At 38.8% G+C, this 22213-nt stretch overlaps 2 protein-coding genes across 3 annotated transcripts in view; one reads left to right on the top strand and one right to left on the bottom strand.

Moving 5' to 3' along the window:
- Nucleotides 1–82: 82 nt before the first annotated feature.
- On the top strand, nucleotides 83–5906 carry wdr76 (WD repeat domain 76). Of its 2 annotated transcripts, none has more exons than XM_031732796.2 (15): nucleotides 83–282; nucleotides 481–591; nucleotides 675–764; nucleotides 941–1033; nucleotides 1302–1360; nucleotides 1866–1983; nucleotides 2110–2211; nucleotides 2478–2518; nucleotides 2660–2813; nucleotides 3055–3213; nucleotides 3290–3405; nucleotides 3517–3615; nucleotides 3729–3881; nucleotides 3973–4026; nucleotides 4129–5906. In XM_031732796.2, the coding sequence occupies exons 1-15, from the start codon at nucleotides 238–240 to the stop codon at nucleotides 4382–4384; spliced, it is 1650 nt and encodes a 549-aa protein (XP_031588656.1). In that variant the 5' UTR covers nucleotides 83–237; the 3' UTR covers nucleotides 4385–5906. The 2 variants fall into 2 exon arrangements, with proteins under 2 accessions (XP_031588656.1, XP_031588657.1); XM_031732797.2 differs by having other exon boundaries at nucleotides 274–389.
- Nucleotides 5907–6158: 252 nt separating this feature from the next.
- The window catches only part of LOC116314717 (FERM domain-containing protein 5-like), a 32831-nt gene continuing 16776 nt past the window's right edge, over nucleotides 6159–22213 (bottom strand). The window contains exons 5-14 of the mRNA XM_039612206.1: nucleotides 21812–21909; nucleotides 18789–18912; nucleotides 17205–17292; nucleotides 17000–17088; nucleotides 16223–16286; nucleotides 15705–15796; nucleotides 15549–15623; nucleotides 15376–15444; nucleotides 15154–15260; nucleotides 6159–10682 (exon numbers count right to left, since the gene is read on the bottom strand). Coding sequence (XP_039468140.1) covers nucleotides 10090–10682; nucleotides 15154–15260; nucleotides 15376–15444; nucleotides 15549–15623; nucleotides 15705–15796; nucleotides 16223–16286; nucleotides 17000–17088; nucleotides 17205–17292; nucleotides 18789–18912; nucleotides 21812–21909 — 1399 coding nt within the window. The 3' untranslated portion in view covers nucleotides 6159–10089. The remainder of the gene's footprint in view (nucleotides 10683–15153; nucleotides 15261–15375; nucleotides 15445–15548; nucleotides 15624–15704; nucleotides 15797–16222; nucleotides 16287–16999; nucleotides 17089–17204; nucleotides 17293–18788; nucleotides 18913–21811; nucleotides 21910–22213) is intronic.

The raw sequence follows: 22213 nt of genomic DNA, 5'->3' as shown, positions 1-22213 counted from the left end.
CTGTTGGCGGGAGGGACCTAAACCTTTCTTCTCGTGACGTAAAAATATAAACCAATCAGGTGCCAGTATTCTGTTTCACAACAGAAGGGGAGGACCAGTTACAAAACATATGCAGCATGTGGCGCCAATTGCGCCCCCCATGTAATTATCGTGACCGTAATAGTTGTCACTTGAGAGGTGTTCACGTCTCGCTTCTCTCAAACAAATACTCGTATCTGTCATTGTAAATGAACTAAAATGGCGACTCTCCGAACAAAGCGCGAAGCTCTTGTGCTTGTGAAGGTACAGTAGTCTTGTTTTGATGTGGTTTCCTGTTTTTAAACTTATCCTCCCTGTTTTAGGCAGCTGCCTCATAGCATTAGCATCAAGAAGCACAGTTTTAAGTGGAGGTGTGTTGTGAGTTCGCTAAATCTTCGGTGAGAAAGTTGAATGAGTGCCTTAATGTCTCTGAGTAAATTGTTAACGAGGGACACCTTGCAGGAAATGACCCCTGAGAATCTCGAGGCGACAGTGCGACGATCATCTAGAAACGGTCTTGCACCTAAACGCCTCCAGTACTCTCCCGAGGAAGAAACTCCCAAGAAAAAAAGGGTGAGAGCTCGTTCACAGTGATGGGACCGAACAGTCATTTTAAAACTGGACGATTTGTTAAATCTGTCGTAATTTCTTGATAGAAAACAAAAGCTGTCGCTGAAAATGGCAGTCAGAATAAGAAACCAAAGGATGAGGAGGATGCTGAAAACAATGACGTGGAGCATGCACCTGTGAGTACAGAAACTTTACACAGTTTGAATTCGACTTTGTGACTGACAGAAACATGTTTTTATAGGTGTCTGTGCAGGTTCTCAGTCATCCAGCTCATGGTAGTTTAAGGAACTTCTAATGACTTGAAATCGGCAATTTTCTTGCAGTGTGTCAGTGCTGTATCTTTGTGTAACAGGAAGAGTATGGGAGACTTTCTGCCTATGAACTGGAGCGCCTGGAAAACATCAGACAGAACCAAGCTTTTCTGTCTTCTATCAACTTATTCCAGGTATGTTATTGACTAAATCTGCTCTTTATCATCTGCATTGCAAATCTTTTATGGACCTAAACCTATCACTATCAGCACCATCAACATAAAGTCTAAATTCGACCAGCAACAGTTGACATGTAGACCAGCTACAAGCCATATTTACTGGTGTAATTAACCCAGGTAGACTATGAGTGAGGAATAAATCCTTATGAAAAGGACCATATCTGTGATTCTGTCATTTGTCTGGATTATCAGAGTATCAATTATTGTTTTCTTTTGTTTAAAGGCCACAGAGGAGTTCAAGCAGCTGACTCGACCAAAGCCATCGCAGAGAGGCCTCACAAGGTACAGTCGGAATAATCAGGCATCGGGATACTGTGGAAAACCACAGTGGTGCAGAAATTATGAGAACAACATGGTTTTTCCCCTCCCATGTTTTCTCTGTGGAACATCACAGTGCTCCTATAATATACTTTGTATTTGTTTTTGAGACTGAACTTTGTGAAGCTCAGGAAATAAGACTAGACTTGTCAACTCAACGTCATTAAGTACGAGAAAAAAGCAGGGCTCGCAAAATCGCTAGCCTGACGTCCCGGGGCTAGTGATATAATAGCCTGTCAGGCTATCATATAGCCCAACGGGCGGGGCTGAGATAGATTTTGGTCGCCCGACTGGAGATATCGCTAGCCCCGGGACGTCGGGCTAGCGATTTTGCGAGCCCTGAAAAAGTAACTTTTATGTTTGTGAATGTCAGGAAAAACAATTTGAATTTACCCTGACCCTGTGTCATGTTAAAATAGGAAACATATCTTTTTGGGCCTCCTGTAATGTTACATTTCTTTGATTGCAGGGCACATGCTGCTGTAAAAGAAGTCTTGCCACCTCGCAAATCACTGCGACTCCAAAAAAAAGAAGCCGAGATCCTGGAACTTCCTCCTGAACCGAGAGGGACACTTATTTATGAACAGGTACAGAAATCTGTAATGTCTCAGTTCACGCAGATCCACTGCTGCACCTTAAGTCTCTTTAGTTTTTTTTTCTCGTTCTTCCTCTCTGGGTATGTTACTCATTATAGTTGTTTACTTGCTTTCAAGTCTTCACCAGCAAAGAAGCCCTCTGGCCCTTTGCCCATGGATCCAGTGAATGTGGAAGAAGGAAGCAAGCTGCCTCCACAACTTCTTGAGCTCTGCTCTGAGGTAAGAGTCGGTTTTCTATGATATTTTCACTTTTTTCTGTACAATATTTATTTACAATGCTCACTCAGTTTAACATGTTGCCAGATCTCCAATTTTGGACTAAACAACCCCCCCGCCTTCTTTCCTACTTAAAAGTGAATACTTTATACTGCCCATATTAGCCACAAGCATAAGAACAAAATTCCTAACAAATTTCTTATGCATATCCAGTGTAGTAACTGTTCTTATTCAATTAGGAAGTCATGAAATTGCTTTTCTTTTCACAGGATGCAAAAGAAGATAAAAAGATACAGCTTGACCTGAAAGGGTAAGATTTAATATTTTTATTTGGATGTAAGATTACCGCACAGTTTACAAAAAGTGACTCTTTTGATGTACTGAGGGTCAGATGTTTTGGAAGAACCTGAGAAACAGATGAAGAAACAAGTGCACTGATGTCTGAACACAGGTACCGTTCTTCTGTGAAGAATATGAAGATAAATGAGGACAAAGTGGCCAAAGTGGTGAAGGATCGCATCTTCTCTGCAACCTTCCACCCCTGCACCAGCAGCCTGTTGCTGGCTGCGGGCGACAAGTGGGGGAAAGTGGGACTCTGGAAGTTGGTGAGTTTTCTTTGCCTTAACTATGCATTAGTTCTTGACCACTAGATGGCAGAAAGTGTCTCAACAGTAAAGCTTCATGTCAGGCTGCAAAATTCATAAGTGTTCTCCTCAGGCTAATTGGTCTGCTTCATGTTTGAATTCAGGTTTGTTTTTTGCTTTTTGTGTTTTTTTTGCTCTGAAAAGCTTTATTTAATCAAATGAATTCCAACCACTGATTTACTGCATGTGTACGTTCTTCTAGGGAGGTGACTGGGGAGATGATGGTGTGCTGCTCTTTCAGCCCCACACCCGTCCAGTGGGCTGCATGGCATTCTCCAGGTCTCATCCCACACAACTGCTGAGCCTCAGCTACGATGGATCCCTCCGCTGCATGGACGTAGAGAAGGCTGTTTTTGATGATGTAGGATACCTTCATTAGTTGAGTTCAATCTGGTTACGTTGTAATCCACGAATAAATAAGGTTGTTCATTTTCTAGGTGTATGATATTGAAGATGGCCTGAAAACGTTTGATTTCATGTCACATGACTGTTCGACACTAGTGGTCGGGAACTGGTATGGAGAGGTTGCCATTGTTGACAGGCGCACCCCAGGGTGAGATAATGACATTGTCTTAAAGTAATGAAAGTAGTACATTTTCTTTTCTTTTAAACAACTTTAATGTTGCACTCAAACATTGTCATAAGTATGTTATTTCATCTGCAGAAACTCCCATGAATCCCTCCACACACTGGACCCCAAGACATTGCGTTGTGTTAACGTCCACCCTTTACAGAAGCAGTACTTTGTGGTGGCTGAAAGCAAGTATGGGCTTTTTTTATTTTTGTATTTTTGTTTACACATCTCTATTTTTTTATGAATCTGTCTTTAAATTTTAAGTGTATGCTTTGTTTTTTCTTTTTTTGTTTTTTTTGCAGGGTAGTTAGTATTTATGACAGCCGAAACCTGAAGAAGACCAAAAGCCAGGCAGTGTCCCAGCTGCATGGTCACTCCTTAAGCATATCCAGTGCTTATTTCTCCCCTTGTACTGGAAATAGGGTTCTTACTTCCTGTATGGATAACAATATAAGGTGAAGCTGATGGATCACTGACATGCTGTATATGCTTAATTTTTTCAGTTCCAACACAATGTCCTTATTATTTCTTAATTTATTTTAACAGGATATATGACACATCTACAATGACTACTAAATCTCCCTTGCTGACAACCATCAGGTACATCCACTAAATTGAACTTAAACTTTTCCTGTTCTTTTAAGTCATCTCTGTGTTAATAACTGTGTACTTTCAACATGCCTTCTCAATCGAAATCGGCAGACATGACATGCAAACAGGTCGCTGGCTGACCAAACTATCAGCTGTGTGGGACCCCAAACAGGAAGACTGCTTCGTGGTGGGGAGCATGATGAAGCCTAGGAGGGTGCAGGTGTTCCATGAAAGCGGTCAACTCCAACATTCCTTCATGGACAGCGAGAATCTCAGCACAGTCCTCTCTGTGACCGCTTTCCATCCTACAAGGAATGCCTTGCTGGGTGGAAATGCGTCGGGACGCCTTCACGTCTTTTCTGACTAAATCGAAGACCAAAAACGTGTGATCAACAGGTCCTGGTTGGGTTCAGCAAAGTAGCAGCAGGAACACAGTTTGGTAACAATCCGGATTTTCAGCCTATAAACTTTTTTAGCTGTAGGAAACTACACAAGTCTTCCAATATAGCATCTTCATTCTGTATCTCACTAGAGCTTTAAATACATTACTATTCTTATACTAAAGCAAAGTAACACACCTGAAGCAGTGAAATGAGTCATGTCAAATTGTGAGTCATATTCTTAAACATGTTGCTGTATAAACGGTGTATGGAGTGAGGTAATGCAGGATCATTAGCAAAGTAGCAGAATTTTCTTCCTCACTGCTCACAAAATACACATTTATAGCTACATTAGATTAAAAAAGGGGATTATCTTGTGCTTTCTCTCATTTTACACCTTATAATATTTAGATTTGTTCTAGTTGAAACTTTCATGCCAAACTGAAATTTGGAATGGAACTGGATGTGGTCTTGTACTGTTGTGTCCACTTTGACTCAACATGCGTGTTCTGTGTTGCACTGTTTAATATGTTGTTTTAAGTTGCTGTTGTCAGTTTAAAGCAGCTTGGCTCTTCTCAGTTTTACCGTTAATTTTCTGTCCCATTCAGACATTATGCTGCACACTGAATGTCTGCACATGATTGTCTGACTAAATCTTTGCATTAATCTTATTCAGTAAAGTGTAAGAAACAAATGTATTCTCTTTTCTCCAACCTACTGTAAGTCGATGCTTCAGTTTCATGAAGACTGAATGAGCTCAACTTTTCAAATGACATGAAGCCTAAACTCCAGGATAAGCCTGTTTTGAAACCATTCCTGTGTTTGCAATTGTGGCCTTGGTGGATGTCAGATGGCAATCAATTTTCCTCATATGGCTGCCTTTTTTCTTCTTTCACTTATTCTACCCAGTGTTTCTTAAAACTGTCAGACTTGCAAAGAAGCATGCAGACAGCATGGTGCTGCCGCTGCAAGACCTTGATGGTTCTTTTCTATGGGTAGTATTCAGAGAGTAGTCATACAAGCTCAGTTTTAAGCTTGTGTGGCTGCTCTCTGGCACATGTAGACCTGCGTTCTATTAGTGCCTCCTGACTGTTCTCTTGGCGTATTTAGTGTCTTCAAATAGACTATCCATTTTCTCCTCTGAAACCTTTTACTCTGTCAGATTCGTCATGTTTATTTTGGTACGTTTCCATGATCACAGCCAGTTTTGACACAACTAGTGATAGAGAAACTTAATGTCATATATTGCCACAAGTTACAGTAGGTCAGTTGTAGACTGGATCATTTTGATATTTGGAGTTTTATTTATGTTAAAGAAAATCCAAATTGAGAGTCCAATTTGAAAAATTCAAGGTTTATTATGTTATGTAAATGTTATTTCTACACTGGGTTTCCTCTCTGTCTGTCAGTGAAAGTGCTTTTTGAAATGCCTGTTAAGATGTGTTAATTTCATTTTTTTTCTCCCCCATTTGTAAAGTTAACAGAATAAATAGACATTTTATTACAAAATATTGTACGTGTGAATGCTGTGAATCTCACCAGTAGTGACAGCATCATTATCACCTGAAGCTGGTAAAATAAGAGAAGTGAGTGAGTGAGAGCGCATTGACCACACTGTACTGTTTTCAAGCAGGGATGCAATGAAAAACTCCACATGGTGCTGATCTGGGTTGCACTGTTCACTGAATTTCACACTAAATGCCTTTATTTGCTGCTTCTATGACTTCAGAATTGAACTTGTAGCCAGACTTAGCTGCCAGTTGTCAAGAATAGATGATATTTATTCATAAATAGATTACACAAGTCCTCCTTCGGTGGTTGGAAATAAGCATTCTTGTTTGGAGGTAATAAATGCAGGACACATGCTTACAGAGACATTTCCATGTGCAGGGCCATGGTACAGGAGGGAAGCTTACAGTAAGGCCATGTCTGAGGCCTTGTTTACATCATTCATTAAACTGAAAACAAGAGTTGCTTATCAGTGGAACTGTTACCCCTTGGTCACCGTGCCAGTGAACTACATTGCACAAGTAAAGGTTCAGGTAGTTAAAAATGCTACTAATGCTGTTTAAATTATCTAAAAATATACCTGTTTTCTTCCATCGGAAATCTTGACCGTGCCGTCAGGTGTTAAGTTGTTTCTGCCAAGTAAACCTGTATGTGATTCATTTATAAACTCAGTCAAAAATTAGTTAATATCAGACAACCAAACAGGATTGACATGAAAAGATTTTTGGGATATTTTGGAGAAGTGTCTGTATCGCAGAGCGTTCTCCACCACTGCTGGTACACGCATACATCTACAGACTGTTTCACCTTGTGTGGGGATTTAAAACAGTTTGTGTGACTGAGGCAAACATTTTGTAGTTTACGGTTAATACATCTGACATATTTATTGCTCAGATTGCTTGAGTTGTAGATTTTTCGAAATAAAGGTGAGTAAAAAGCTAAATATTCTCCTTTACTGGCCGTATATTTCAATACACAATTGCCTCGCATCAATCAAAAACAATAGAACACCATTTAAATGAAATAAGGTAAGTAATACATCAAGTCTGAAAACAACCTCAAAATCTATTTTTGTTTTTTTGTTTGTTGTTTTTTTAAATTAAAATATAAATATTTCATTAGATGCTTATGATGTTCTCTGAAATTTGTACTAAAAGGGGAAAACACTGGTGCTAATACTTCTGTTTTTCTTTCGCTCTGGGTACAAAAATAAAACCAGCATTTAAAGCTCCACGTTGAACACTACAGCAACTCTCAAAGCAATCATTCTTGTGTTAACTTTGAATAAGATTTGAACACAGCAACTTTCTTAATCACCTACAGGAACCTGCAAAACATAAAATCCTCTAAGTAGTCATTTGCCTGTATTAGCCTTCTTTTTTTGCATACATAATTCATGCTTTTTTCTTTCTTTTTTTTTGGTATGACATATGTCTGTCCAGCATGTTGTACGATACCAGGTGCGATCCAAAAATTCTGCAACTCTGCCAAAAAAAAAAGTGTATAAACCATACCTGATAGAAATTAAGTCACTTCGTTTGATAATTACATTAAGTTTGGGCAGATGAGAGATGTAATTTCATGCATTTATTTCTTACAATTTAAGTCCAAAGAGTCACATTAACAGATTTCTTTCATTTCTTACAGCAGCATTTCTTTATCATGCAGAAAAACTGAAACACATTTTTGAAATTTCACTTTCTTCTGACATTGAGATAACTCAGGGATTAAGGGTTCAGGTAAACTTCTTTACACTGACAGAAAGGGGAGTTTCACTGGTCCGCTTAAAATAAGCATGGGCTTTAATGTGACCCACAATGTAAGATAAATTTGACATCCCTGCTTTAAAGCATTAATTTATCAATTGCACATTTGTGATTGTGCGTTTGATCTTCTACGTCTCCAGCTTGCAGCTGCGGAGCTGCATGTGGCTGTGACAAAAAATAGTTTGAAATGAAAATGAGCAATGGCTGCTTTTAGGATTTGTTTTCTCTCATTGCCAATTATCAAAATAGACTTTTTTCAGTTTGAATAATTTGCCCAAACAGAGGTAGGACTCTAGGCTTTTTATATGGAAGTAGTTTTTTTTTTATTTTTTATTTCTTGTTACCAAATTTCTAAACTTTTTAAATACAGTAAAAACATGGTAATAATGTTAAAAAATGCAAGGTTCCATATATTCATATAATATATTTATATTCATATAAATCCCCACTGCACGTTGTACCAGTTACTAATGTTGATAATCCGTAGCTAACAGGCTGTGTCATGTTCATTTTAAGGTCTGAATGCTTTGCAGCTCCACAGAGATATTTTATTAAATTAAAAATGTCAACAGCACTGAAAGATGTTCAGATGTGTGCAACATGTGACCTAAGCCAAGCTAATATCAGGTATGATTTTTTGCTTTTTTATGGGCAGAGCCACAAAATCTTTTGATTGCTCCTTGTATACACACAGCATCCTAAGCATTTGTAGGCTTGTTGAGAGGACAAATACTTTTAGAGTGAAAACTGACCTCATAGTTTGAATTGATTCTGTTGCTCTGGGCTGTAAAGACACACTGTAGGCTAACCTGTGAAATACAAGAAATAAGGCCGGAGAAGGACAGCAGGCTATTTTGCCATCTGTTGACACAAACTGACAGAAGTATGGGACAACAGAGGTTTCTTTGGTTGGTGTTGATGAAGGTTGCAGAACGACGTAAACATGACTTATCTTAGGCTCATTTGTGAGTGCAGGGCTGAAAACCATAGATCCACTGTAACAAAAACAAACGAAAAACAGCTTCAAGTACATTAAAAGTCACTGTGAGGAACTGTCAGTGCGTTAACAAGATGGTACAAAAATGATTTAAATATATTCAGCCATTACACATAAATGCATAACTTTTTTTTTAACACAGCAGAGCTAAACAAAGGTGAATGACAGTCACTCAACATGGGTCTTCAACTAAAAACAAACTCTTAACTATTTACTGTTGGAAAATTGCACTAATATTTGCACTTTACAAAGGTAAAACAAAGTCAAATTTCCCTTGATAGAAAGGATCTGCTTTTTTACATTAACAGTATTGCACATCAAGATGAACTACTCCTACAGATTGCGGTAGTCAAAGAACTGACCAGACACTTGACTACCATTATAGCGCTAGCTCACATAGTCCCATCACCCTTATAACTACTGTAAAAGTAACTACAGCAAAGTGACAACTGTTCCTCACGCACAGAAGTTCATTGTAGTTATTAGTGTTATTTGGCTGCTATTTATTAAACAGTAAACCTATGAACTCCATTACTTATTTTATCCTTAAAAAGGCTTAATTTCTAGTCATTGGATGATGAAACTAACAGTTCCCTAGTGTCTGGACAAAAACTGTCAGCAGATGTTAGGCCACTAATAAAGTCTTCTGTCAGGGCAGCACCATCTCACACCCGTGTCACAAAGCTACTACAACTAGTCATTTAGCAGTGATTTGAAATTGAATGTTCCAGATCTGGGATCGTAAAGTACATCTGGAGAAATGTTTAATGTCTATTTGCATCTGCCTAAGAATCGTATAAAACTATAATATTTGCAAACACGTTTGACTCAGGACTCATCTACATTCAGTAATGCTTATTCGTCAATTTCACACTTTCTTTAAGCCCAACATCTGAAAACAGCAGCCATAATAACATTTAATCATCATGAATATTGTTGATTTGATATAAAAACTGATGATATAGTCTGCCCTCCATTTTTAAATCTCTCAAATGTCTCAAACTCTCAGTTGCACCCCAACACCTCAGATCATTTTGTATTACAGCGATGATACAACATATAAATTAATAAAAAAATAAAGGCAACTATTATCTGTGGTTGAAGAAGTGAACTCAGGCATACTTGATACAGTGTTCAAATTAAACCCAGCTCCTGTGATTTTGTGAAAAAATAAAATACCTTGATGACCTGAATTTCTAAAGTAACATTTCCTTTCCTCATAGTGATGGTCAAACGTAATAAACAAGGCTCTTCAGGGGACAGTACGTGGCTTGTGACAGGATTATTCCTGGGAGAAGCTTAGTTGAAATCAGGAACAGAGCCATCCATTTCTCTCCTCTTGCCTTCTCTTCTGACCTGTCTGTTATCTGTATCCAATTTTCAATGAGCGGAGGCCTTCGTTGAGTCATTTGGTCTGTTTTCACTTTGCCTCACTAACAAGGAAACCTCCCATCCATCGTAACTTACAGGCGAACCAGCGCCGCAGAGGGCAGAAGTATTCAAAGTGGAACTGCTGGAATTCAGGTGTCTTGCGGATGTCTCTCAAGAAGGCAATGTCCAGGTCCGACTCTGTCAGCATGATGAGAAGCAGCAGCAGGGCGAACAGAAGTCCAATGGTAACCAGGAAGAGACGCAACACGCTCAGGATAAACTTGTTGAGCTCCTCTACCTCGCTAGATGTTGCAGGCCTGCTCTTGACCATACGTTGTTCTCTCCTGCTGTGCCCAAATTCTGTGGCCTGCCCCTCTTTCGATGTCCCTGCCTCTGACTCCTCCTCGTCAATGCTGCAGGGGGCACCATTGAGGTGACGAGCCAAAGGCATCTCCATTCCATGTTCCGCCACGGGTGTAGGCAGCACGCTGTCAGAGGGGCTGTAGTTCTCATCTGAGATGACTGCTGACGTGCTTGCCTCACTGCCATCCACCGTCTGGCTCCTTGAAGGCATGAAGGAGTCGCCATGCGAAACTGAGCGTACCGGTGTGGAGTGAGCACTGTCTCGAAGGGACTCCAAACCTGGCACAAACAGCAGGGAAAGACAGGAGTTCATAAGATTCAATAACTTGAAGGAAGTTTGGTGCTCCTTGCACCACTCAAAAAGTTTTTTTTTCTTAGATGTTGGATCCAGGACAATAACTAAGTTTCATCTAAAAGGCACTAAAGACTCTCAATAATACATGAGCAAACAGTTGGTGACAGTGGGAAGGAAAAACTCGCATTTAACAGAAAGAAACCACTGGCAGAACAGGCTCTCGGAGGGGCAGCCATCTGCTGTGACTGGTTGGGGCATGAAGGGAGGGAGACAGGACAAAAGTGACACTGTGGAAGAGAACCAAAGAATAATAATAACTAATGATTAAATGCAGAGATTGTGTGAAAGCACAAAGAGAATGAAAACAGATGACTGGAGAAGAGTGAAGAACTAAGGGAGAAGAAATACTCTTCTAATAGGCCCATTGCAGCATAACTAAAGAAGGATTAAGGGTCACCTGATCCAGCCCTAACTAAATTAAACAATATTATAAAAGGAAAGCTTTAACCCTAATCTTAAACATAGAGAGGATGTCTGTCCCAAATCCGTGGATGTAGATGGATCCACATGTTCGATTTGGCGCAGATTTTGTGCCAGACACCGTTCCAGATGCAATCCTCCTATTTATCCAGGCTGGAAAACAGCACTTAGAGTACAGTAGGATTTGTGTCTCCCTCTGGTTTTGAACTATGGATCTTTCATGATTGAACCACTACCCCATAAATAGACAATAGATTGCAAACGTACTTGACTGTTAAGTCATCATTTTGTATTGTGTTTTCTCTTCTGAAAGCAGGTGGTATTAAAATAGCTAGAATGGAGGACTGACTTACAGACTATGCATCATATTGTTTTTGCGGGCTGATCTGGTAATATTGGAAATAACAGCTTTACCTTCATGAGTCCACATTGCATTGGATAGGCAGTTTTTATAGGTATGCAGCAATTAATAGTTGCTCATGAATATCCACATAACTAGTAGATGCCTGGAAAAGACATGCTTATTATGTCTGAAAGTTATAGTTATAAAAGTGGATATAAAGAACCTGTCCCTTATAGCACATAAAAGAGGAGGTCTAAAGGGAAATTACGTTCATTTGTTCCTTATTAATTAGTTCTGAAGCAAAGTTTCCACAAGCCTCTGGAGCTTGGCTTGCTGAGCTGCCAGAATATTCTGGTACATTTGTGCTTTCTTTAACACTGTGCTGACATCTCTTATGCTAATATAGTCATAAGGGAAGCTGGATTTCCTTTTAATGGTTAGCTTTTCACAACTTATGCAGAAGAAAATTAGCCTTCCCATCATGTAATCTATGTCTAAGGAAATTTAATCTATGTCTAAGGAAATACAAATGGTAACTGTAACCCCAAAGTAAGCATGCAACATAAAACCGACATCCTCTAGGAACTTACTCAGCTCTCATATTCTCACAGCTGCTTTTTGGAGGTTCATTGCAGTGCAAACTTTTACATTTTTATATCAAATTTATATCTATCACATTAGATTTTAGCAATATCTAACACAATCACTTAATGCTGTAATTTTTTTGAAATATAACCACAAAAAAATCACTTTTAAAAATCAGGAAACCTATCACAAAATATCACAATCCAACAAAACCAGCCTTGATTTTTACCTGCACGACTGCCTGCTGGGCTACAGCCATGTGATTGGAGTGGGACGACTAGCCTGGAAGGAGGCCTGGACTCCTGTCTCAACCCAGGTCCAGAGCCTGAGTTTGAAGATCCCCCAGGTAGAGCGGGGAAAAGGGGAAGGACTCCCAGAGCCTTGCCCAAAAGCCTGGGTCCCAAAGACAGCACACGCACCTTCACATCCCGATAACAATGGTTGATCATACGCAGATGAACATTCACCTTGGTCTTGATCCGGATCAAACACTTCACCATGATTACACAACAGCAAAAGCACTGTTTCGAATTGAGCTTCTACACGTTTTCAACTGCTATCCTTTCGTTTTCTAAATCTTAAAACTGCCTCTTTGTACTCTGCCTTTCTGCTGTCTGTCTTTGTCTCCAACTGCGACTGGTCTAGCTAAGCAGCACTACTCCCTTCTATGCAGCAAGCTCCCACATGCTGTTAGGCGGGCTGACAGCGGTAGATAAATAGAAAGACAGTCAGAGTGAAAGACAAGGCCCAGGAATGTGGTCCACTTGTGCCACAGTTCACCTCGACCTCCCCTCCTGCTGTCGGCTGTGACACACACAGCATGGTCCCTGACAGCAGGAGCTTTTTTCAGGCTGAGATATCATTGCCAGTTGAAATACCAGTACAAATATAGCAACACGACAAAACACAGGGGGTTTGCTTCCCTGTTGATACACTGGGGTGCAATGTCAGAGTCCAGGACAAGAACTAAGGCTGGTTTGATAAAATGCATTTTTTTCTATTTGCTTTTCTTTTTTGGAGACAGGCTATGTTGTAAGTTTATTAGTGTGACTCAGGCCGATCGGCAAAGAGTAAACTTACTCTCAGTGGCAGCATTGGCAAAAGGTTAATAGCCTGTTGGAGGAAAGGCAGGATGGTAAGTGCCCTTTATAAACTGACAGGATGACTTTCTCATGTCAAAATAATACCTGAGGCCAGTTGCTGATGGGCACTCCAGTGTGTGCACTTTTCAGTAAAGCACACCCATTAGAGAAAGAGTGAGATCTCACAAAAATACAGAGAAAGTGACTGACATTTGCAAGTAGGTAGGCTGTTAACATGGAAAAGCACTTAAATTGCGCTCTGTGTTAGTGTTAGTGTTATAAAGAACCTCAAAAAAATGCTGTGCCATTGCTGTGCGACCCAGATCAAATCACAGGATTAAGACAGTGATTTTTTGTATGCCCTGGAGGACTGATCCCTCAGGGCACACTATAAGACAAACTGTGATATCTCTAAATTAACCAATAAAATGATTTTTTAAAAGATAATAAAAATCCATATTTTGAGGTAAGTGTAATGCCTCAACACCAGGGCCCAAGATTTAATGAAAATCAGCAATTTTGCTGAAGTTTCGGTAGCTACAGTAAGACCTGGCCTAACTGGGAAGAGTTCATATGTTTAAACAAGAAAAAAAAGGCACAGTGGATAAAGTGTTTATAATAGTAAACTAAAGGAAAAGAAATGAACTAAAACTATCTGAGCTATAGCAACATATTTAATACCTCCTGTATTATCAGGATTTGAGCAACCAAATATGACACACAGGTTCCTCTTAGAACTCTGATGGTTCTTATGGGATAGATTTATATTGCACCTCGGATTAACCATCTAAAGCAACAGACAGTGCACAAGACAAGTGAAGAAGAGAATGCAGGTATGGTGGAGTGGGTGGCGATGATTGTCAGGGGGGGATTTGTGCGAAGGATAGCAGCAAAAGTGAATGGGAAGGCTTACAAGATTGACGAAGGAACGAAGGGACGAAAGGATGTGGCAGAACTGAAGTTTCTTTGTAGCGAACAAATAGAACGGACAAGATTAGAAATTAGTATACCAGAGGGACAGCTCAGATCAAGCGGCTTCGATTCAAAGTTAGAAAGGCAAGGCTGAGATGGTTTGGATGTGCAGGTACTTTGTTTAAGAGAGGAGATCTAGTGGATATATTGGACAAAGGTTGTTGAAAATGGAGCTGTCTGGCAGGAGAAGAGGAACACCACCGAAAAGATTCATGGATATAGTCAGGGAGGACATGCAGAGGGCTGGTGTGACAGACAACGAGCTGAGGATAGGGTGAAATAGAGGCAGATGCCCTCTAAAGTGAGCAGCCAGAAGAAGAATACTTTTATAGCGCCTTTCTCTTCAGTGTGAGCAATCACATCACCTTCTACTAGAAGTCTTGTTTACCCAGTCACATCAACATTCATACAGTGCCTTTATCTATGCCTTAGTGTTTTATCTAACTTTCACAAGCACTCTCACACTCCAATGGATTCATCAGGGTTCAGTATCTCGCTCAAGGATGCTTCGACATGCAGGCTGGAGGAGCCGGGGACAACAACAGTGGACCTTCCAGTTTGTAGAAAACCTGCTCTACCATCTGGAGCACAGCCATCACTTACCTATAGATATTATGACACCATCATGTTGCCTAGCAACCAACAGACTAAAATGACCCATTTGTAGTATTTGTGCACTTATAAAGCCCAATAAAAGCACTTGTATTTCATACAGTAACAATAGCAAATAATTTATATCCACAAAATTTTCATTATGCATGATATATTATGATGTCAGCATGTTAATAGTAACCATCCACTAATGGACTAACATCACCGACCAAACAATGCTACAGTATGGGCATATGCTAGGTAAAATTACTGTTTAAACAGCCATCTTTTTGCACACTTGCAAATACGTATATTGTTTGGCAGTTTGAGAACTGACTCCCATGACTTCCACCAACACAGTGAGGGCTTCAGCTACACTTTGCTTTTGTGTTTGCGGTTTACCTTCCATAATGGAAATGTGCACAGCTCTTCGTCGGGTCCTTGGAACACTCGTTAGACGAGGGCCATGAGTGATGGATGGACAGCTCCTACTAGGCACCATACCAGCCCTGTGAGAAAACACATGTATGCATAAAGCCACAACCAAACACATGCAACAGTGCATGCAGAGCTTAAGCAATTTGTTACATAATTTAATCAACGCTTGATTGTTATGATTGTTACCTGTGGATCTCTGGGGGGTCTCTCTTAATTTTAGCACTTTGTTCCATTACTTCTTTTGCAACCTTTCCGCTAAAAAACAGAGAAACGTGGCCACTAAGGCAAGCACTGAAAACTCCCAAACGTACTTAGTATTCCCATATCATGCTCTGTAATAAACATTGTTCTGTTGATACCTGTATCTAAAGCGACTACCCTTGAAGAAGAGGTTACTACTGGACACAGTGCGGACTTGGCTTGACTTCTCCAGCCTGTGAGTGAAAAACCATAAATACAGTCATTAGCTTAAATGAAAAGATATCTATTCAGTTTTTGTATGTAATTTTACTCACTTGTAGAAGGCCTGATTCTCCACTCCACACTTCCAAAGATGCTTGCAGGCCTCTGGTGTAGGTGCAAAGTAAGTCAGTATGATCTTCTTATCCTGTAACCAGTCCACTATATTAACTCATATTTGTGATGAAAGCAGCATTCTTTTTTATCTAAAGGCTTTACATTCTCATTCAAACCAAAGCCTACGTTGAGTTTTAGAATATGAGAAGGTGTCTATACAGATATATTTACAGGGCACTGTAACCAATCAGCCAAAGAAAACCCAAAAGAAATAATCCCTCTAATCTAAACATCAACCACCTCTCACCCAGTGTCTTTATTTTACTTTTTTGTCTGCTAAAACCTATGGGTAGAACACATTTTTGTCAAATCCTTCCTCGTTTATTTCGGCATTAAGAATAGAGTACAGTGGCTCCCCAGTGGCAGAGTCTCCATGCATAAAACACGGCCGCACTCATTTAACTTCCTGAGCTCCACAGGCTAGAATAGGCAGAGTTTTAATAATGAATACACATACCTCCTTCTGATTTGCATATATATGGAACGTCTTTGCTTCAAACTTAAGTTTGGTCACCTCCTCCCTGAGGTTAAAATAAAGAAGATGGACCAAACAGAGTAACAAAGAAATCAGACCAGAAAGAATAGGGGAGAAAGTGAGCAAAAGAAAGGAGAGACATAAACCAATGAAGGCTGTAAAATATTAAGAGCTGTAGGTGAATTAAAAGGGCTAACAGTGATTCGTTTCTGTGCTGAAAAGTCTGAACACATTGATTACGAACAGAAAATTACAAGAATAATCTGCAAGAGCTCAAACGCTGATTTGGAAACAACAAAACAAGTCAGATGCTGTGAAAACCTCGTGGCTTTCTCTTGACCTTACAAAGGTTACTATTATCTTCTTGTATGGATCACTGGTTGCTTTTATTTTCCTTTGGACTCTCTTGCATCACATTTAACAATATTTTAAAAATTGTACTGTACTTTGTGTGTTTTTTTCCAACAATGCATGAAATTGTATAAAGTTTAGGATTTTATTTGTCCTTTTCTTTTTTAAAAGCACTGAGGTCATTTTGAAGTAGATTGTAGCTGATATATTCGTGGGCATAGAAGTTTAAGATAAGCTTAAATGTTAAAGTCTATTGGCGCTTAATTCATATTTGAGCTTTTTCTGCAACTGATGGGGAGATTTTATTTAAAATAAAGACACAATCTTGCTAGTACAGACCTTTTATTTGAATATGATTATCAATAATATGATTATCAAGTGAAGTTTCAACACTTCATCTCTACTCACCATTTGAGGAGGTGAACCCTCCTGTTTCCTTGCAGCACAGTGAATCCAAAAGGGGTGAAAGCCAAAAAAGCCGGGTTCCCAGACACATCCTAACAGGCACATCCGTGTTTTTTGTAAAAACATGGATTTGCGTTAACATTTTAAATCACAATGACATTCAGTCATTCATGTTAGGGTTCACTTTACTGTAAATCTTAATGATAACCTTGCATGGATGTGGGTCGACCCCATATGTCTCCAACATCTGAGCCTTCTGAAGAAAGTTGAGCTCTGATGTTTCAGGAGTCTGACCTCTGAGAAAAAAAATTAAATAAATAAAGTCAACATACTGGGTTCTGACACAACTCTTAACTCATGAAAACAGACTTATGTGAAGACTATGTTCATTTCAAATAACTAACCTAAAACAATTATACAAATAACTTTAATAAATTTATACCCTTGTAATTAAAGAAAAGCAAATAGCATGCTGATTAATCCAAAAATGCCATATTGCCTGTATAACTAAAAGTTGTAAAACATCAATCTTTGCCAATAAGATTTTGCAAAAAGAAATTTAAAGCCAACTAAGTAAACTGGATAATGTGTAGCACCAGAGAGGTTTGGATGCTTTAATTTTCCTAAAGAAAAAGTCTCTAACCATCCACTTACTCTTTTAAATGTCTACAGCTACCAGGGTGTAAACTGTGCAGATCAAGGATACATAATTAAATCTGTTCACTGTGTGTAAAGAATCAAACAAAAGCTTAATTCAGTTTTTAGCCCTGCAGGTCAAACTTTAAAGCAGTGACTATAATGTTCTAACAGCTGTTGTACTGACCACAGGAATGAAAGGATTATAAATCAATCTGCTGTCTACATTTTCTTCTATTAATAATCGTTGACGAAACTAGTGTATGAGTCACATTAGCTTGGCTGGAGAACGTACTGTAGCTCTTTGTTTTCGCTCAGGCAGTCTGAAATAAACTGAATTAACGTCATTACCCCTTTGCCACACTCAAGCTTCTTGTATCTTAGCAAATTACACTGTTATTCTTATGCAAAATGTTTTAGGGACAACCTTTGACACTTAACTCCAGGGAATGTACTTAATTATGGGAAGGAAATGAGCAACAGAGGGCAGTATAGGATTGAATCTATACCCAGCGCCAGTGTCCTCCTGGGTTTTGTACATTGTATATACAGCAAGTATAAGTTACTGTGGAGCTGTTTATTTGATTAAATCCTCTTTTGCCTAAGAATACTATCTGCAGGGTTCATCTTCCAACATTGTACAGAACATTGTACAATGTACTCCTAGTCTCAACATCACTGAGCTGATCTTAAATTATCCAGTCAGTCTAAATCCACAGAAGAACTACAATTTTTCCAAAATCTTAAAACAAACTACCAGCCCAGTAAAAAAACATTATATTCATGTTTTTTTAAACATTCTTTAAAGGTTTTGTACCATATGACAGAAAAAACATAGGTACCTCTACATCATTGCTTTTAATTCACAATACCTGCTACATAATTAAAAGTTCAGAACTTTTTACAATATAATTATAAGAAATTTTGCTTGCCTATCTTGTCTTAATAGCCTAAATGAGAATTCCAATGTTGTCATATGTTGATCTAAAAGCATCGGCACTCATGTAAGTTAAATAAGAAGCTATATATTATATAGAATAGTTGACTGCATAGGTGTTCCAAGTCAGCTATGCTCTTGTGATGCCTGCACCCTGCCTCTGATAAAACCGAAGGAGACTACATAGGTATGCAGGGATCTGGACAGATGCCACCTTACATCAGCTCAGTTTTGTGGATCTCAGCAATCCGCCGCTCCAACTTCTCTGAGTGCTTCGGGAAGAACTGAAACTTGGAGCTGTAGCCCTCTGGATGTTTCCCAGGGTCATAGTCACCAATTTCAGCTGGAAAATTAAAAAGAAAGAAATAAAAGAAAAGGATGACTTTTTTAAACGATTTTATGTTTGGCTTTTTGCCTTGCCTTTAATTGATAGGTAAAGCTAAGTGTGAAACGATGACATACAGCAAAAGGCCAGAGTTGGAACTGGGACTGCTGAGGTAATAAATTACATGGTGTATGTGCTACCAGCCTGCCCATGAGTCACTTTTTTGTGACGTAAGACCCTTCAACCAATTATGGGATCAAGAAATGACCAATCGTAGCTAAATATACAGTCAGAAAAAGTATTTTGAATACTCACAACATTTCACACACAGCTGGTTTTCTTGTTTGAACTTTCAAACACACAACTGAACTAAATTATGTGGATCTTGGTACTGACTTTTAAAGCTTTGAATTGTGATGCCCCTGCCTACATTTCCGATCTTTTAGAACCCCACACTCCCTCTCGCAGCCTGAGATCTTCTAATCAAAGGCTGTTGGTCGTCCCACGAACTCGTTTTAAGACTAGAGGTGATAGATCTTTTAGAGCTGTGGCCCCCAGGTTGTGGAATGCTCTCCCTCCATCTTTACGTTGTCTTGATTGTATTTATTCTTTTAAAAAGCAGCTTAAGACTCATTTATTTAGATTGGCTTTTAATTAGATTTGTGCTGTATGTTTGATTATTAATGTATTTTAATGTATTTTATGTATTTCTGTCTTATATTACTGTGAAGCACTTTGTGGTTTTTATCCTGTGAAAAGTGCTATATAAATAAATTGAAATTGAAATTGAAATTGAATGTTCATCATACAGTTATGGGCAAGTGGGTTGTTCTTAAGGGCTCAGTTTAAAGATAAATTGTATAAGTTGAATAATCATGCACAGAGAGACAGTGTGTTCTCAGTATTAAGGGAATATTATCTCTGTCCTGTTTCCCAGCACATCTTTGAGCACGAGTGTAGCAACATGCCAAGAGGAACTAATTTGTGTCATCTGAGGGAGTAAAAATAAAAATAAAAATGTCACATAGAAAACAGTTTTGAAAATATTTTCACTTTGCCAATTTTGACATTAAAAGGTCTTTCCTTTTACTCAGAATTATTTCAGTTTATGTTGTGCTCAGCTACCAGTGACAATGTTTGACTTTCTCATTTATGTGGTTGGCCTTGACAGAAAAGAGTTTGTGCTGGGGTGCATGATACTGAAAGATGTCACTTTAAACTAATAATAGTAAAAAGATTAAACTTAGATTATAATTTTTCAAGGTTAAAACATCTGCTCACGAATACATGAATCTTTATTCTGAATAATCAAAACTTTGACATTCAAGCAAAGATCAACATAATGTAATATGTAAATATCAGCTTAGTGTAATTTATTAGTGTGTTGAAATCTGTGTCTATATGATTGATGTGGAGCACGAGACAGCTATGGTAATTTACTTCAGATTAACATGGGTAGTAATTCTTTAGCATAATTGGGCAAAAAGTCAATAAGAAAATTTAAGCACACTGTAAAACGAGTGATTTGAGATGAGAATACGCTTTTGCTCTTCCTCTTGGTTACTTTTTTCAAGTCTTGGAGAATATGACTCTTCTATACTGTAAAGGGGGACTCTGGCCAATTATAGGTCCTTTCAGAGAAATGGTGTCCCTATTGGCGATTACATGTCACCTCAGATGGTGAAAAGTGTGACTCAGTGGTGGAAAATCCTGGTGGAATAGCTCTCATTCCTGGCCTCACAGCCTTCACAGAGCCATCCCACCCCCACCAAAAAAAGAAGACAGACTTAATAAAAAGAGCATAAAAGACACTGTGACTGAAAAAATATTTAAAAAGCATGTAAATCTGCAAAGTTTCTCAGTTTCATCTGAGCTGTTTTTGTGTTTGGTTTGGTTAGGTTAAGAAAAGTAGATCCACCATAAAAATAGGTGCTATGATAAATGTTGCTAACTGGTAGCCATTTGCTAACTGTAACCAGGCTAATGACAGCTAATTTAACTACAGTGCCAGCTGCAAAAGGTTGGGGAAGTTTTTTGCCCATGTGATAGTATCACAGTCGTAATTGTCGTAACTGCTGAGATGTTTTCCAACTCACAAATAAACTGTATATATTGCATTAAGTGTATATTATATATATGTAATGTTTTTAAGCCCCCACAGATGAACTGTCTTTATCTGGTGTATAAAAATACGATATTTCTAAAGACTGGTGTGGTTGAAATCACATTTGTATTGCAGCCACTCAAGGCTGCTGTTTCTTATTCAAACTGTTATTCTCCCTCTCAAGTGATTATTGCTAAATAATTAAAAGACACAGTTCACCCAAAAAAAATTACATTTCTTTTCTGGCCTGTTATTCTGTTTGTCTACATTATTTTAGTGTGAAATGTGCAATTTTGTTAATGGCTGTGTTCTAAGGCACACTGTGGCTTGCATTATTTACTGTAGGAACATAAAGAGACACAGAGGACATTTAGCTTCAGGAAATGTCTGAGAGACAGAATCCTGGCAGCAGAGATGTTTGGTAGTGTGTGTGACAGGGAAACTGCTTCTTAATGCACCTCACCCCTCTGCATGTTGATGAGTCTAACACCCAGAGGAACCAGGAAGTCTTTTTGTCAGAACTCTCAGATTTGGTTTTCAAAGCATGTAAACATTTTAAATGAATCTGATGATTTTTTTTTTACATTGAGTTGATCTAAGTTGCTTTTCATACTGTTATTTTAAAAAAAAGCATTTTCAGTTCAGCATAAAAACAACAAACTCCGATTCCCTTTGTAAACAACAGTATGAACCCTATGAGTTTTCAGCTTTTAAACACACTTTGCTCACACGTTTGCACACACCCACACAGTGAAATATATGTTTACAGTATGATTAAACATACTCATCTCACAAAAAGGTTATTTGTGATACCTTGTAATATATAGGCAGCCAGCAGAGCTGCATCTGATGTCTTGCACAGGAGGCGGCCGTGGTAGAGATCCCTCTTAACCTGCAGGAAGACAAGATATCTGTGGAGTGGAACACAGAGAAACTGATTTGGGTCATTACTCATTGGACGTCTAGATGTTTACAATTTAAAATTAAAGTGCCTTTTGAGGCTGCGTATATAGTATATGGGAAGTCACTGTTAGAAGATGAAATTCTGAGGGTACCAAATAAGAGCTGAGGCTGATTTCTATAAAGTGTTTAGAGTGAAAGACATGATGACAGATTATGACACGAGTGTTTTAAGGTGACTTGAGATTGTATGTCTGTGTTTACTACGAATAAGCAACCTTGTAGTGCTACACAGTAAAATGTAAAATACATAAA

The sequence above is a fragment of the Oreochromis aureus genome, linkage group 1, assembly GCF_013358895.1.
Source record: "Oreochromis aureus strain Israel breed Guangdong linkage group 1, ZZ_aureus, whole genome shotgun sequence".
In the NCBI taxonomy this organism is placed as follows: domain Eukaryota; kingdom Metazoa; phylum Chordata; class Actinopteri; order Cichliformes; family Cichlidae; genus Oreochromis; species Oreochromis aureus.
Note: the sequence above shows the minus strand (reverse complement) of the source record. Positions and strands in the feature narration are given on the sequence as shown.

Bases quoted from the DNA above. Each gene is read 5' to 3' on its own strand.
- wdr76 (XM_031732796.2), top strand. From the start codon at position 238: ATGGCGACTCTCCGAACAAAGCGCGAAGCTCTTGTGCTTGTGAAG. The intron at 2,519-2,659 runs GTAAGATTTAAT...GTCTGAACACAG, and splicing joins ATACAGCTTGACCTGAAAGG to GTACCGTTCTTCTGTGAAGA. The intron at 3,616-3,728 runs GTATGGGCTTTT...TTTTTTTTGCAG, and splicing joins TTTGTGGTGGCTGAAAGCAA to GGTAGTTAGTATTTATGACA.